A 15,945-nucleotide genomic window follows, 5' to 3' on the forward strand; every position below is an offset into this window, starting at 1 on the left:
TATTGCTAATCTCATCTTTAGTTATTGCTAATCTCGTCTTTAGTTATTGCTAATCTCATCTTTAGTTATTGCTAATCTCATCTTTAGTCATTGCTAATCTCATCTTTAGTTATTGCTAATCTCATCTTTTGTTGCTGCTCATCTCGTCTAACTGTGAGTTATACTTCCTTATTAATGGTTATACAGTTTGCGTTTGTTATTTACTCAAATCATTTGATGAATTCATAGTCATTTTCTGTGATTGAGTTTGAAGACATTAAACTTTATTCAACTTCTCGACACATAAGTGTATTTTTAGAAAATTCCGCATGTGTGTGTTACATAGAGAGACAAAATCTTATCAAATAAAAACAATTTCATTGTGCAATTAAGATAGTATTGACTAAAAAAGCGTACTTGTATCAAATATTTAAGATCAGTCATGAAATCGAATTTGTAATAGATTTAGACTAATAATAAAGAAAGGCATTTATAAAAATGTAAAAAAAGAGGGAACGACTTGAAATCAAAATCATGGCTCACGTTTTCAGGCTTCTCAATCTAACACAGTAACTGCTCTGCTAGTGGAGAGCTTTTATCAGCATGGAAGATAGTAGAGTTGTGTTGTCTTTATATGAGAAACGAGTCCTTGTAATCACAACAAATTTCCGTAAGGATCTATAAAGCGGTCTTAGTCTTAGTCTTAGTCTTAGTTATCTCTTGTTTCTAGAGTCTCGTCTTATTTTTGAGGTTTGTGTTCACTAAGACTCAGACGACGTATTCAGCTAATAATTTAGTCAACTACAATTTCTTTCCCTTGTTCGAGTAACAAAACGCAATAATTAATTATTAATAGTTAATTAACTAACTGGTTTAATTTTTTTTATTGATTCTTGTGTTGTCATGTATGTGACAGGTGGGGAAATGTGATGTGTGTTTGGCACGTTTAATGTCTAGGGGAGGATTATTTTTAAAGCTATCACACGCCAACCTATCAGCATATGAATCGGGAGCAGACACGCAACGAGACAAAGCAATGAAAGATAGATACAAAAGTTAAAATAAAGAATATTTATTTACATAAATATACATATAAGAATAAAAAGGGGGAGGGTTTGCATCTATCTCTAAATGATATTAGATTTAATCATCACTCTTGCACCTAATAAGAGAGTATGTCAATTTGTCCTCTGACTTAGCTGGTATTCCTGTTGATGTCGCAGCTGGCGGTGTCCTGGCTTGAGGTTCTGCAGCTGGAGGTGGCGCTCTAGCGGATAGAGGGACGCCGGTGATATAGTTCTTGTGGAGTCTCAATCCCAAGTTCTAATATCTGTAGTGGGCACAGTAGGGCGGGTGGCCGGCTACCGTGGGCACAAGGTTACTGCGGGCAGAGCTGATCTGCCGTGGGCAGCGTAGTTGACAGGATATGTCCAGTGAGTTGCAGAGGGTTGGCGTAGCTATGACGTCTCACACAGATCTGAATCTATAGGGACGTCGCACCTAACAGCTTGACAGGTGGGCTGTCGAATAGGCGGGCAATGCCGATAGCGCCAAGTGGTAGAGTTGAGTAGATCTCAGTAGGCAAGTGCAGTGCTGAATAGCACTAAGCACAGATGCAGGTAAATAGATCGTTGATCCAATGAATAAATAGGCAGGTAAATAGGCAGACACCTGAGGGAGGCTGCGGATAAATAAAGGCAAGTTAGGACATGTCTCTCATACAGCTTATCGATGCCCTCGACTGAGGTGCATTCGTCAGATTGGTAAAATTGCTTTAGAGCACAAAGGGGAGATGATGACAAATGGGATTTGGAAAATAGATGGCAGATAGTAGCAATATAGAAATGTACATAAAAGGGAAAGTAATAATATAAAATGTACATAGAAGGGGAAATAATAATCTCAAAAAAACAACACAGGTGGATAGAGAAAGAAGGAGGGGGGATGGGCGGTGGTCAGCGACCCAGATGGTTTGTTTACATATGACCGTGGGTCGAGAACAATGAAGCGTGCTTGAATGGAGAGGGTGTCCCTTCAAGCGGCGCAACTCTCCTTAGAATAAAATGAGTACAGGGGAGACAATTCACTGCATGGGAGATAACTCGTATCTCTTTTCTAGACGCAGTATTAGTGCGCTAGTAAAATTATCACGGTTGTCAGCCGAGATAAAGGAAATAGACTAAGATGTACAAATATATACATGGTTGCATCAACGATCAATTGAGCAACGTAGCATTAATAGATTAATGCAATACATAAATAAATACATAGGACATGTTTATGTTTTCTACTTACGCCAGTGAGAAATACACAATGCACTAATTAAATATAAATGAACTAGGCAAAATACACATGATAAAATCCAATGGAAATATACACAGAGTAATTAAGATGGAACTTGTGATTAAGTTCGGCTTACCACCAGGTATTCCTCTAGGAGGGAGAATAAATGATATAGTCCAGACTCGATAGCTCAGCTCGAATGAGAAAGAGAGGGTCAGACTTGATTTAATTTACCTTATATACAAAGGCCTGGAAAATGTGAGCGGAAACAGGAAATGTCCTAGGCTTAGAATTATCTTACACGTGGGTGAATTAGACTTAAGATGGGAGCGTCGAGAGGCGCTTTGACTCGAGTAATCTCCTAGATCAAAGAGAGACGTAGGAGAAAAGGAGGGGGGAGTGACTTGCATTCCACACAAGGTGGTGTCCACTGCGGCTGTCAGACATCCTGCCGATAAAATCAAAGAGTCTGTGCGTATCTTTGCCCCGGTCAAGGGAAGATAAATCGAAAGACGTGGCCTAGCTATCTCCAATGTGGTCAACTAAGTCTAGCCTGGAGCGGAAAAGGTGTGGCGGGTGAATAATTTAGGGGTAGGATGGGGAAATAATTAAAATAAAATAAATAAATAATGAAAAAATGATAATTAATGCTGTGATAATTTAGAGTGACTCTGACAGCGAGTTTTTGACTTGTCACAATGTAAAAGAAATAAATTTCAGCTTGATCCGAGATTGTGTGTGGGAGAAATAACATGTACACTTTTACCAGATAGACAGTCACTGATTAACATCTCTGACTGTGGATAGACGTAGGGCGTTATTCTCTTCTCCCTCATAGATATATCATCAATTTCTAAGGATGTGTAGCATTGAATAGGCTTTCGAATGTAACGTTTTTAAGCATTGGATAGATAGGTAGATAGATAGATAGATAGATAGATAGATAGATAGATAGATAGATAGATAGATAGATAGATAGATAGATAGATAGATAGATAGATAGATAGATAGATAGATAGATAGATAGATAGATAGATCTTATTTTAGCACAGAGCTTACACCTCTAGCCACTTACACAAATCTACTGATTCTTTAAAACTTTTATTTCAAACTCATTTATGTTGAACATTAATTCTTATTGATTCATGTACTGCTGACATAGTATCCTTGTATTCACTGCGTACAGAAAATTAGTTTGTCAATCCTTTAATTTAGGTCTCACAAAGTGTTTTTTTTAATTAATATTCTCACATCAAGAAGTAATAATGATTTTTCTTGCCTTTTGTCGGCATTGACATCTGTATCACATTCCAACAGGTGTTGAACATTCAATCAAAGCAAGATATTCGGCAGTTGATATGTACAATTGACAGCCGAGATTGTGTGAACGATAGATAGATCTAGATTGATTGATAGATATTGTGGGAAAGAAAGGCGAGCAATGGAACTAAGATGTAACAGAAAGATTCTAAGTTTTACTTACAAAGACCACATCACGAATGAAGAGACTATGGGTTGCAAACATTATCTATTTTAGATGCTAATCAAAGTTTGAATAACACATTATCATTCTATACCGTTTTCATTTTCGTCAAAACGTCTAACAATTGTAAAATATGCAATAGCTATCGAATCAATGTCACAAACAAAGTGGTTTTTAAATAGAATGAACACTTATTTTACAGTTGAACAACAATCCATGAAAGTAGGGCATCACTTCACTATACTGGTTCAACAAAAAGAACAGACTAACGAAAAAGTTTTGAGAAAGTTGATTTGAGCTAACCGCTCTGGGTGACACCGATCCTAGTGACGCCGCTGTACATAATTACTTTTGACATTCTATTCTATATGTTGTACTTGTCTTTAATCCTAGCACTTGTTATAAGTTGTATAATGAAGGAATTTTATTCTTAAAAAAAAAAGGTTTGGGATTTTTTTTTATTATTAGTTCAATGTAACATTACAAGATTGCACTGCTTTTTTTTTTATTACAAATGCAAATGCAACATATAGGTCAAGGTGAGGCTAGCAATGTTTTCATGTTCTAACAGAACACACTTCTCGCGCCTTTCAAAAATAACATAAACGAGCGTACGCAGTGTCTGGGTCGACGTGCTGGCATTAAACAGCAGCAAAGTTGATTGCGTGTTTGGAATGTTTGATTCAAAGATGTTTTTTTTTAAAAGAAAGATGATCACTGAAGTCATTGGATGTTTACTTTTGAGATTTATTATTTTTTCTAGCCTTTTTTGTTTCTCAAAAAGAACCCATTCCTTATTAATGGCTTAGAACAGTACATGCATGTCTTTTCTTGAATATTTTGATAATATATACTTAAAATGAAGCGTTTAAGACTTGAGACTCGTTGATATAAATTGAATATTTCTGACTGACAGATCTGCACTTGTTCATTCAATTCACTCTATTTCTGAACAAAAAGAATACTCGATATTTTAATTCAAATACGAAACATGCCTCTGTTCGGGACCCCTCACTCAAGAAAACATAAGAAAAACAAAACCTAATAAAATACTCAGAAAGACACAAAGATAGAAGCACATTTATTATGCCATATTCTAGGACAAAGTTGTATAAATGATCCTACTTGCCTAGTGCAATTAGAGAATGGAATGAATTATCTTCTTTTTCTTATCTTATATATTACAGACGTTACTTCAAAAATATTAATAATAATTACGTCCTACACATTTCATGTGTCAACCTAGTCATACATGTTAATCAATGACTTAAACTCTGCTAAGTCTTTGGTTTTCTTGGCTGATTCAGGCAACACATTTCATTCTCTAATGGCCTGATTCAGCTAGGAAAGTAGAGTTTAAGTCACTGATTAATATGTATGATTTGATTGACACACGAAATGCTTAGGACGTAATGATCTTCTTCTTTGAAGTCACGTCTGTAATGTATAAGACAATAGAAACACTTTTGTTAACATATCTTTAACAAAAATGTTTACCTAGATTTCATGTATTATTTAAATGTTAACGACAATGCAGATAATCAATTTATATTCTTCAGATGTAAGCTTAAAATTTAAAAAAAAATAAATCAACGTAACTCATTCTAAGGCTAGGATCTAAACTACAAGAAAGAACAATAAGAAAGTTGTAAACTATTGCACAGGATGAAATAGAACGAAGCATAGAAACACATAGTCTATGAACTGAGAGGAAGGGGGGGGGAGATAAGACAGAAAGAAGTGTAAAAGATGAAATAAGAGAGAGAGAGAGAGAGAGAGAGAGATAAATGAGAGAAAAAAACAAGCGTGAGACAGAGAGCAAGAAGGAGAAATAAGGGAAACTACTCGTTTTCCAAAATATCGTCAAGGAGGCGGGTAGAGCAGGTAAAAAAAAAAAAGTCATAGATTGCGTTTTTCTCAGAAGCAGCATTTTCCTGAAAAAGTTTCGCATGCAGAACTGTGTGAGTAAACTTACTGAAACTGTTGTAAAACAGAGTATAGACTTCTGTAGCCGAGACGGATTCTTTGCTCTCATGTTTGTTAAAGGTATGTTTTTTTTTTCTTCTTTTTATTTTCTCTTGCCATTTGCTATTTACACAAATTCGATTTTGTTTTTCTTACTATTTTGTGTGTGTGTGTGTATTTTTGTTTACTTGTCAAGAAATTTGGGTGAGGGCTGGTATTATGTTATAAGCATGCGTTGACAATTTTGTTTTATCGCTAATCTTGCGTATGTCTCCAAATTTACTTAGCTTCATTTTGGGAATTTTTAGATTAATTTTAAGATCTTGCTCAGTGTTATCTAAACAGCGTTAAATATAATGATGAAATGTGTAGCTTACAAAAAAAATAGTATTTTTGCTACAAGTAACATGGTAGCATGGTAGCTAATGATTTTAACTTCGAGCTATTTAGGACGCCCCTCAGTGGCGGTTTAAAGAATGGTAATACGAAGAAATTCCACGTAGCTAGCGCGGACTTGGGCCTCCTCTAGCAAGCTTTGTCCTGGAACGGTGGCAGCGCGCTACGTATATAGCTTGACCCAATTCTAGTAAAGGTCGCTGCCATTATGGAGACTTCAGGCAGGACCGAAGAGTGTGAAGCGCAAAGAGCAACCGCTTCACCCCTGGCCATTAGTAAAAATATTTCCTAATGGTCAAACATACTTAACTAGACAATCTGACTGATGTTACTAGATTTACAGCCATTAAAATCAATTAAGTTGAAAAATAAAGGATTAATGATTATTTTTAAACGCTGCATCGTATCCTTGTAAATATAAAATTTTATCTCGTTGACAGAAGGTGTTTGTTTTTCAACATCCCAATTTTAAAAAAATATTTTCTTTAATCTACTTAGAGTCTGAACACAGATTTGAAGAGCTCAGCTGATCCTAAATGACGTATACTTTCGTCACGCTTGTGTCATTGTTGACAATAAATGTACTTGTGCCTGTCTTTTGCCGATTATCACAATGTAACTTGGCAGTCAGTAACCGGGTCATCAAATCACGACAATGGCCGTCTTTTGGAAAAATCGACAAAAGAGATCTAGTGGAATATTTTGTGACGTACATCAATGATGACAACGAGAGAGTTACCTTTGACAGGACTAACACAACGAATACACCAAGATTTCAACCAATGAGGTAAGTCTACAACCTCAGATCTTGATCGATGATTTGTTTAATTAATAATCAATATTAAGTTAGCATTATGGCGAGTCTAGATACTCGGGCTTTGGTTTGTAGCTTTAAACGGCTTGTACAACCGAGTGAGGAGTATTATATTCGTAATGTAGAACTTCAAATGAGCTTGAATAAACGTGTTTAAAAATAAAACTGAATAGAATAAAACTCCTATTTGCACATATGTACATCTTTCAACTTTTATATCTTATCTTACATAACACTGACGTTACTTCAAAAAAGAAGATGTTAGCGTCCTACGTGTCATGCATCTAGTTATTCATGTTAACTAATGACTTAAACTCAGCCAAGTCACTGGTTTTCCTGGCTAACTCAGGCAACCCATTCCATGCTCTAATAGCATATAATCTATATATATAATTCTCTTCATGACCCAAGAGTTTGGACGAGAAGAAGTAAAGGAAATATCACTCTCTTATTTCTGTGGATAGGTACCCCGCGAAAAAAAAGAATAGTACTCACCCGTGACTACGGGTGGTCGTGCTGTTTGCGCGCTGGAATGTCGTTTGGATTTATCAAACCCAGTCCGCTCCCATCCACCTTCGTCCTGCGGGAGGTTTGGACTAGACAGTAAACTATCTTCAACTCTGAAGGAACATCCGAAACATGTAAAACATTTTACAAACAAACATTTTACAAACATTTTACAAACCTTTTACAAACACTAAATAGCAGCGCCGGACTTAACCATTGTGACCAAATGCTATTTAACTATGGTTAGGCCAATTATAGAATATGCATCCTCTGTTTGGGACCCCTCAACTCAAGAAAAAATTAAGAAACTGGAACAGACATAAAATAGAGCAGTGAGATTCATAACAAATGAATATTCACATTTGACTAGAGTAAAATCACTAAATTTAGAAAGCCTTCAGGACAGAAGACTCAAAAGTAAAGTAGCAATTATACATAAAACACTGAACCATAATCTTCAAATACAAAAACAAAATTTAATAAAATACTCTGAAAGACACAAAGATAAAGGCACATTCCTCGTTCCCTATGCTAGGACAAATTTGTACAAATACTCCTTCTTCCCTGGTGCTATTAGGGCATGGAATGGGTTGCCTGAGCTAGCCAGGAAAACCAGTGACTTGGCAGAATTTAAGTCATTGGTTAATATGCATGACTAAATGCATGACGCGTAGGACGTAATCATATTCTTTTTTGAAGTAACGTCTGTATTATATAAGATAAGATAAGAAGTCATCGAAAGAGAACAAGTAATCTACTATGCATATTCACCCGTCACTAAATAGCAGGGCCGGACTTAACCATTGTGGGGCCCTATGCGAAACGGATTTCGCGGGGCCGATTCTGGGTAGGGAAGCGGATAATAAGTGAAATTTAAGAGTTTGTATTAGAAAATAAATTCGTCTATGCATTTTATTTATTCTTTACTACGTACAGAATTACTTTATGAGCCTTGCCTGTAGCAAAGTCATACAGTATATCATAATAATTATGTTTCCTACATAGATCACGCTCAATAGCAAGAATTACCATATGTTGACCTCAAGTAATTCTTCTTTAGCTTGAGACGCGAGAAGCTTCTCACCAGATTACACAATTACGGCTGATGTATAATGCCGCGCATAGGATTGGCGTTTTCCATATTGAATGACACCCCAAAATGGCAATTTTTGTCTATAGATTTACGTATATTTTAAGGACTTTTTCGTATATTTTGCGATTTCGGGAGATTTCCAGGAGCTCCTGATAAATCGACTAGAGGGCGCGGGAAATCTGTTTTAAGATTTAAAATGGTTTAATTTGATAATTTATTCACCTTGAATTACTGCGAGTTCTATGAAAGTGCGGGGCCCACTGCGGTCGCATAGGTGGCAGTGGCCTAAGGCCGGCCCTGCAAAAATAGCGCGTATGCTACGCCGCTGGTCGACTAGTATAATATATAATTATAATATAGATGTATGTAGAAACACAAGTTAAACATGATACTTTAAACAAGTTCAATAATATTCGTTCCTCTGTCCCCCCTCTCGCTTGATCTCCCCCTCTTTAACTTTCACACTAGTAGTAACTTGAGCTACGACAGAACAGCTCGTGGTTACATCAGAATCTTTTCAGCCTACACAACCAAAACATCCGCCCAACGTTTCCCATAATTACTTCGGAAACACGCGCATATTCACTATAACAGTAATACATGTATATCCTTTCCTGGTTACAATCTTGAGTTGTAAATTTCATACGTTATGGAAATATATTAATTATTCATTAAAATATTCATTAATGTTCTCGTGTTATAGTATGATTAGGTCTTTTACAAAGCTTATATAATCTTACTCTTTATGTCTGTATGTCTGTCTGTCTGTCTGGCCAAAAGTTTGTAAACTTTATTTCTCCGACACCCAATCTCGGATCAAGCTGAAATTTCCAACAATTATTTCTTTTACCTGACAACGCAAGAATAATTAGTTAATTAACTATTGGTAATAAATTACGTTGTAAGCTATCTCAAACATGGGAAACAAATAGTACTTGACTGAAGTGATGGTATAAACTGAATTTATCGTTCTCTGCTATGCTGATAGATACATTCACAAAAAGAGATAATAACGGGAGAAATAGAACGTATAGATTTGATGGTGACCTATTCAACCCGAGAAGGCTCAAGAGCATCTTCAGACTTTGGCCTAACTATGGAACACAAAAAAGACTTTTATTTGCCTGCTCCAGGGAAAGCTTACTTGGATCAAAGCATAAAGATACAAGGGCATGATATAAATGCAACGGAAAGATTTCACATATCCTGGCAGCACACTCTCCAGAAACGGAATGATCGATAATAAAATCTACCTGAGTAACGCCAAGGCCAGTGCATCCTATGGTAGACTGTCTAAAAATGTATGGAACAGACGTGGTATCAACGTATAAAAAGCTAGGCGTTTATCAAGCTGTCATCCTCCCTACATTGCTCCATGCCTCAGAAACGTGGATAGTATTTAGAAAGCATGCAAAAAAAAACAACAACTAAATCACTTACACATAACCTGTTTCAGACAAAATACTGAATGTTAAATGGCAAGAAAAAAAATACCCTTCGAAGAGCGGGCCTACAAAGCAACCATACAATCCCCTAATGCAGTCCCAGCTGCGATGGGCAGGACACATCTGTAGAATGGAAGACCACCACATCGCTTAACGACTCCAGTATAGCAAATTAAGGAAAGTAATGCGCTCACAAGCTGGTCCAAGAAAACGCTTTAAGGACACCCTCAAAGCTTCTATGAAAGCCTTCAGCATTGACCCAGCCAAATGGGAGACAGAGGCACATGACAGAGCATCATGGCATCGCGCTGTGAAAACTGGCGCACAGGTTGCTGAGGAAAAGAGAACGGTGCTGGCAAAAGAAAAGCGTCAGAAAGAAAAAGAAAGGCCATAGACACTAGCTCCAGCTGGAATAACCTGCCCAGTGTGCAGCTGAACTTCCGGGCTCACATAGGTCTCACCAGCCACATGAGGAGGCACAAAACCCCAGGGCAAAGCCCTCAACCCCCTGGATGACAAAGTGGTCATCATCGAACCACGATGGACGCACCATATATTACAAATTAAGTACATGACTGATCCAAACTAATTGATACACTTTTTTAAGCTTTGTTTGTTTGTTTTTCTAAAGTTTTTTTTTATTTTGCTTGTTTCTTATACATATACCTATCTACGTCTCCAGATGGTTTAATATCAACGAGAAGATTGGGGATATCTTGCCAATGATCTACGACTACTATTTCTCCATAACAAGATATTTTATGAATATCCAGACTATACATATCGACTTGAATGTCACTCCAGAGGATTGCATCTATTCTATAGATTATGAAGAAGTTGAGATATTAACGAGGAAGTTTTTCATTGGTCGTGAGTAAAAGTCTCCATTCCGTAGTTGTTTTTTTTCGTTAAATAAACAATTTAAATGTAATAGAATAACAGCTAAGATTTATTAATACTTTAAAACATAAATCTATTTTAAAAATCAGTCTAGTATAGAGAAACATGTAGATTTTTAGAAAATCCGTTTGTATCCAAGTAACTACTCTTCGTCGTCACATTCTGCGATGATTTTATTACAAATATTATAAATCTAGCTACATTGGTTCCAGATTTTTATTAACAGTGTAGAAATTCAATGTCATCGTTATTTTTTTTATCCTTCTTTTTCCTAGTTGATATTGTATTGGTGTTTTGTTTTGTTTTTTCGCTTTTTATGAAAAGGTAAAGGCTGCCATTTGCTTTTATTTTTGTTATTTTTATGTTTATTTATTGGGGGTTTTTTTTTTAGCGTTTTGGTGCCGAAGATGATGTGATCGGATTATGAGAGAGGGTCCATTGTTCTGTTATTTTAGACTGTCAAATAAATAAAGTTCCCTTTTCAGAGCTTGCGATCTACAGGGCAGGTGATGTTAAAATCATGTTTCTTTAGCCAACGGAGCAAGGTGTCACTTCCTGCTAGCGTACACTGTCAGTGTACGTCTCACAGAATGTTTACTGTATAGAATTAAAAAATTATCCGGTACTACCTAGTACTATCCAGGTATGTTGTTTTTTTACAACAACAAACTCAGAGGCGGCCCCCATCGAATTCACCAATAGATCACGAATGTACAAGTCATAGTCTTCTTATGATCGTTTAAAGTAATACATTTTTTAAAATAATGTGACGTTATTTTTCACATAAAAGCAAACAAAACAACACATGGTCAATAATAAGACTTCTCTTCTGGAATAAGAATTTGAAATAGAGCTTCCTTAACAGTAGAGTTGTGTTAACTTATCACCTAAGAACTAAGAACAGCATCGATACTTTCTAGATATATACCTTTTCTCAACAATTTCGCTCTTTTAGAGAAGATGGACTAGGAAAAGAAACAAAAAGAGGGTCCATGTGGGCCCTTAACTCAGTCTGGACTTAAATAGATAGCTTTGCTGGCTGGTTTGTTTTTTTTAGAAACGTAGACTTCCGGTGTAGGAAAGTAGGATATGGGATAAATTTGTGTGACGCAATAACTACGCACGACACAACCGCAGAGGCCACAACGAGTTCATAATTATTAGAAACTCCCTTCATCACATCGCCTTGATGTTTTTTAATGAAAGTATTGAAAATCTAGTAACATCTTTTTCCAGATTTTTAAAATGTGAAATATATATCGTACAGTGTAAAAGTCATATTTCATTGTTATAATATCTTCTCTTTATAATATCTTGTTTGTTAATTAATGTTTAGAACTATTCAACAAATTTCATATACATGTCTACTCTTTTTTATTTAGGCTCCATCTCACATTTCTGTTCTACATTCAATAATAAATGTATAGCATTTTTAATAATTATGTATTTTCCTCCATTAAATCATTTTTAGTAGTACGACTCTGTGGTTTGTATTAATTTTCAAAAATATTCTATACCTCGTTGCAGATGTTTCAATTGTCGATTCCCACATTTGTTCAGCTAATATAGTGGATAAAAATGGTATAGGAGTAGTTTCATATAAGTAAGTCTCTCTACGTAATACCTTGACCAAATATTACTATAGTTTTCAAGCACTTGAAGTACTTACATAGCAAATAGAATAAATAGTTTCTTTACATACCACGATATCAAATCAAATTAAAAACTAATTTTAACAAGGTTACATAGACAGTTTGTGTGGAAACACAAACTCAATATCGGCCCCCCAAAGTGGTCCACCCAGCAAGAAAAATATTTAAGAAGAATATCGGTATTAAATTCTATCAGAAGTGGTCCACCCATGCAGCTAAAAAGGCAGCTTTCAAGTATATAGTATGAAACTCTATCAAAGGCAAATGACATAGAAGAATGGAGAAAGAAGGTTGACAGATCCTGTGTGGTGCCCCAAAGGTCCAGCAGACCAAGGGATAGGACTAGGTGAAAATGAATGTGAAGTTAGATGTGAACCTGGCCTAACTAATGTGTTATAATGAATATCTAATTGATCTAATTGTTTTGTAAGGGTCAATCTCCTATTCAAAGCCTCAAGAAAAAAACATTTTCGTAAAAAAAAAATCCTTTCAGTTGGTGTTCCACGTTGTAATGTACACCTTGCAGTTCACGCAATAATATGAAAAAATTACTTATTAATTGTTGTTTTAAATTATGTCCAACTTATTTGCATAGTAAATAGTTTTTCTCTTTAAAATAAAAAGTCAATTTTTTTTTTTGTAAAAAATCTAAAACCATTTGCATAAATGTGTTTTAAAAAATGGTGAATGACTATCTCCCTTACTAAAAAAGTCTCCAGTGTTTGTTACTATTAATAGTGAATAGTTGTAAAAAATGGTGTATTTTTATGAACAAACTGCTGGCATGATTTATTTAAAAAATTAGATTTTTCGCTTTCAGAAAAGAAAAAAGCCGTTGAATCAGAACTTTAAATGATCTAAAATATCATGATGTCCGATTTTCATTTTATTTTCTAGTTTCTTAGATCTATACGGGACGGACGGACAGACGGACAGACAGGCCACACAAAACTAAGAGCGTCTTTTCCTATTTCGGGGGCCGCTAAAAATGCGTGTCAGTTTCTTATAACATAAGTACTTACTCACTTATATCAATTACAATCTATCTCTGTCTCTGTCTCTCTCTCTCTTTCTCTCTCTCTCTCTCTATATATATATATATATATATTCATTAAGTAAAGTTCCTCTTTCAAACTTAGTGATCTATGCTATGGGGCAGTTGAAGTAGGCCTAAAGTTCATCTTTTTCTAAGGCCCACGGTTAACGAGGTGTCATCTGGCCAGCCGGGTATAGCATTGCTAGTGATTGACATATTCCACAAGTTGTAGCGAGACTTATAATTAAAACATTTGTGCAATTGCAATATGTTTGAAAATGTACACATATGAAGGTGAATTGTATGAAATAACGTATATTATGGTAAACATGCTTATCAATAGGTCTTTATAATTTTTTTTTGTTTCTTATGTTTCTTAAAAGCAATATATATCATTTGTATCAAAGCGCGATTTATGACATGGACTATTGTTAAAATGTATGTCAGTATGGCTGTTCAACCTAATGACGACTATCGCATCTATACACCTGAACATTTTTAGGGCCTTCTTGTTGTTGTAGGTAGATTAATCGTAAACTACAGTAGTAGACATGATCTAAGTAACATTTATATCAAGTTTTATCAAGATTGGTCAAACGATGTTCATTTCAATATAGAACAAAGAAAAATACTCCTTATTATATGCTTTATTTAGTAGATAAATTGTGTAGATGTATCTAGACATTTACATTTCTATGTGCTTTATCTCGCAGCTGTTGTAGAGTTGTTGAATCTTCAAATGAAACTGTATGTTCTGATATAAACGAAGACTTTGATTGGCTAACGGGAGTAAATATTGTAGCAATAGTAGCCTCTATATTGATCATGGGAATGATTTTTATGCTCATTTTACTGTCACCTACTGGGTAAGTGATCCACAATGTTTGTAATGTTAGATACAATTGTATCATTTCTACTAAAAGCCATTAGTTTGTATACTGATTATCAAATGTAGAGCTTACTCTGTTAACTGAAAACAAAAAAAAAAGGTATTATATAGAGTAATTATATAGTTGAAAATTTTCACGTTACGATTGTGTGTGTTGATTTCATAGGATTACTAGACAGCCTGCAAAAGGAGGCCGTGTCCTTAAGCGGGACAGATTATGGATCAATTATTTTTAAATAGTAGTTCAAAGAGTGGAAAATTTCTTGACGATATATATATATATTTGGTATATATATATATATTTGGTAAATATTAATGAGGTTCAAAGAAATGAAGAATATTTAATTAAAAGTGATGAATGGCATACTCTTATAAATATTTCTTTTTGCAAGACTAATAGAATACAAGACGAGCAATCAGAGTCATTTGGTTATTGATTGTTGGTTATTTGAACTTAAGTTATTTATTTTTTATTGTGTTTCTGAAAAATTTATAGTTTCGGTCAACTTATAGGATTTCTGCATTTAATTTGAGTTTAGTTGAAGACTTGATTACTGAATAAAGTATTAACCTCTAGATGAAATGTATTCTATTCTATATCTCATCAACGATAAAGCCACCTCCCAGCCTACAAATGTAACGCTTCTTTGAGAGTCAAAATTTATATTGATAGGGTGAACCTCTTAACTCTTAATAAAGCTCATGACATTATTTGGCTTGCCAAACTTAGTAACCGCTAACAGTTGGAACAACAGATCTACTACATACAACACTTGATTGGAATGGAACCTACGACGCTCAAAAGTTGAAAAATGTATGTTATACAAATGAATTCTACATTAGCGCATAACGACAATTAAACAGTATCACTAAAACTAATAGTAAAACTTCTTCCCTAGTGCTATTAGAGCATGGAATGGGTTGCCTGAGCTAGCCAGGAAAACCAGTGACTTGGCAGAATTTAAGTCATTGGTTAATATGCATGACTAAATGCATGACGCGTAGGACGTAATCATCTTCTTTTTTGAAGTAACGTCTTTATTATATAAGATTAGATAAGAAGAAGATTCAATAAAACTATCATACCATAAATGGATAGATAGTGTTGTGCTCCAACAACGTCCGCACTGATGCTCGGCTTTCCAGACGCTCTTTAAAGAATATGGTAACGCTTTATGAAACCTTAGATAGATAGATAGATAGATAGATAGATAGATAGATAGATAGATAGATAGATAGATAGATAGATAGATAGATAGATAGATAGCATGGGCGTAGCCAGGGGTGGGATTTAACCACGCCCAAATGATATCCCCCCACCGCTAGGAATTTAGTGACTGATTTTTTGCTTTGACTTTGTTTTAGGGTGAGATTTTAATACTAAACCATCACTTGCCCCAGCGCAGCCAAGGGGCTTTTGAGTTTAAAACACCCTACCAGGGGGTTTTGCAGTTAAATCCCCCTCTTCTATAAGATAAAGCAAAGAGAAAATGCAACAACAAT

The 15,945-nt window shown here is 35.3% G+C and overlaps 1 protein-coding gene across 1 annotated transcript in view; it reads left to right on the plus strand.

Annotated features, from left to right (window-relative positions):
- Nucleotides 1-5,360: 5,360 nt before the first annotated feature.
- Nucleotides 5,361-15,945, plus strand: part of LOC106050688 (uncharacterized) — a 32,215-nt gene continuing 21,630 nt past the window's right edge. The window contains exons 1-5 of the mRNA XM_056026591.1: nt 5,361-5,791; nt 6,605-6,893; nt 10,648-10,835; nt 12,393-12,468; nt 14,267-14,419. Coding sequence (XP_055882566.1) covers nt 6,643-6,893; nt 10,648-10,835; nt 12,393-12,468; nt 14,267-14,419 — 668 coding nt within the window. The 5' untranslated portion in view covers nt 5,361-5,791; nt 6,605-6,642. The remainder of the gene's footprint in view (nt 5,792-6,604; nt 6,894-10,647; nt 10,836-12,392; nt 12,469-14,266; nt 14,420-15,945) is intronic.

Source organism: Biomphalaria glabrata, chromosome 4 (assembly GCF_947242115.1).
Source record: "Biomphalaria glabrata chromosome 4, xgBioGlab47.1, whole genome shotgun sequence".
In the NCBI taxonomy this organism is placed as follows: Eukaryota; Metazoa; Mollusca; class Gastropoda; family Planorbidae; genus Biomphalaria; species Biomphalaria glabrata.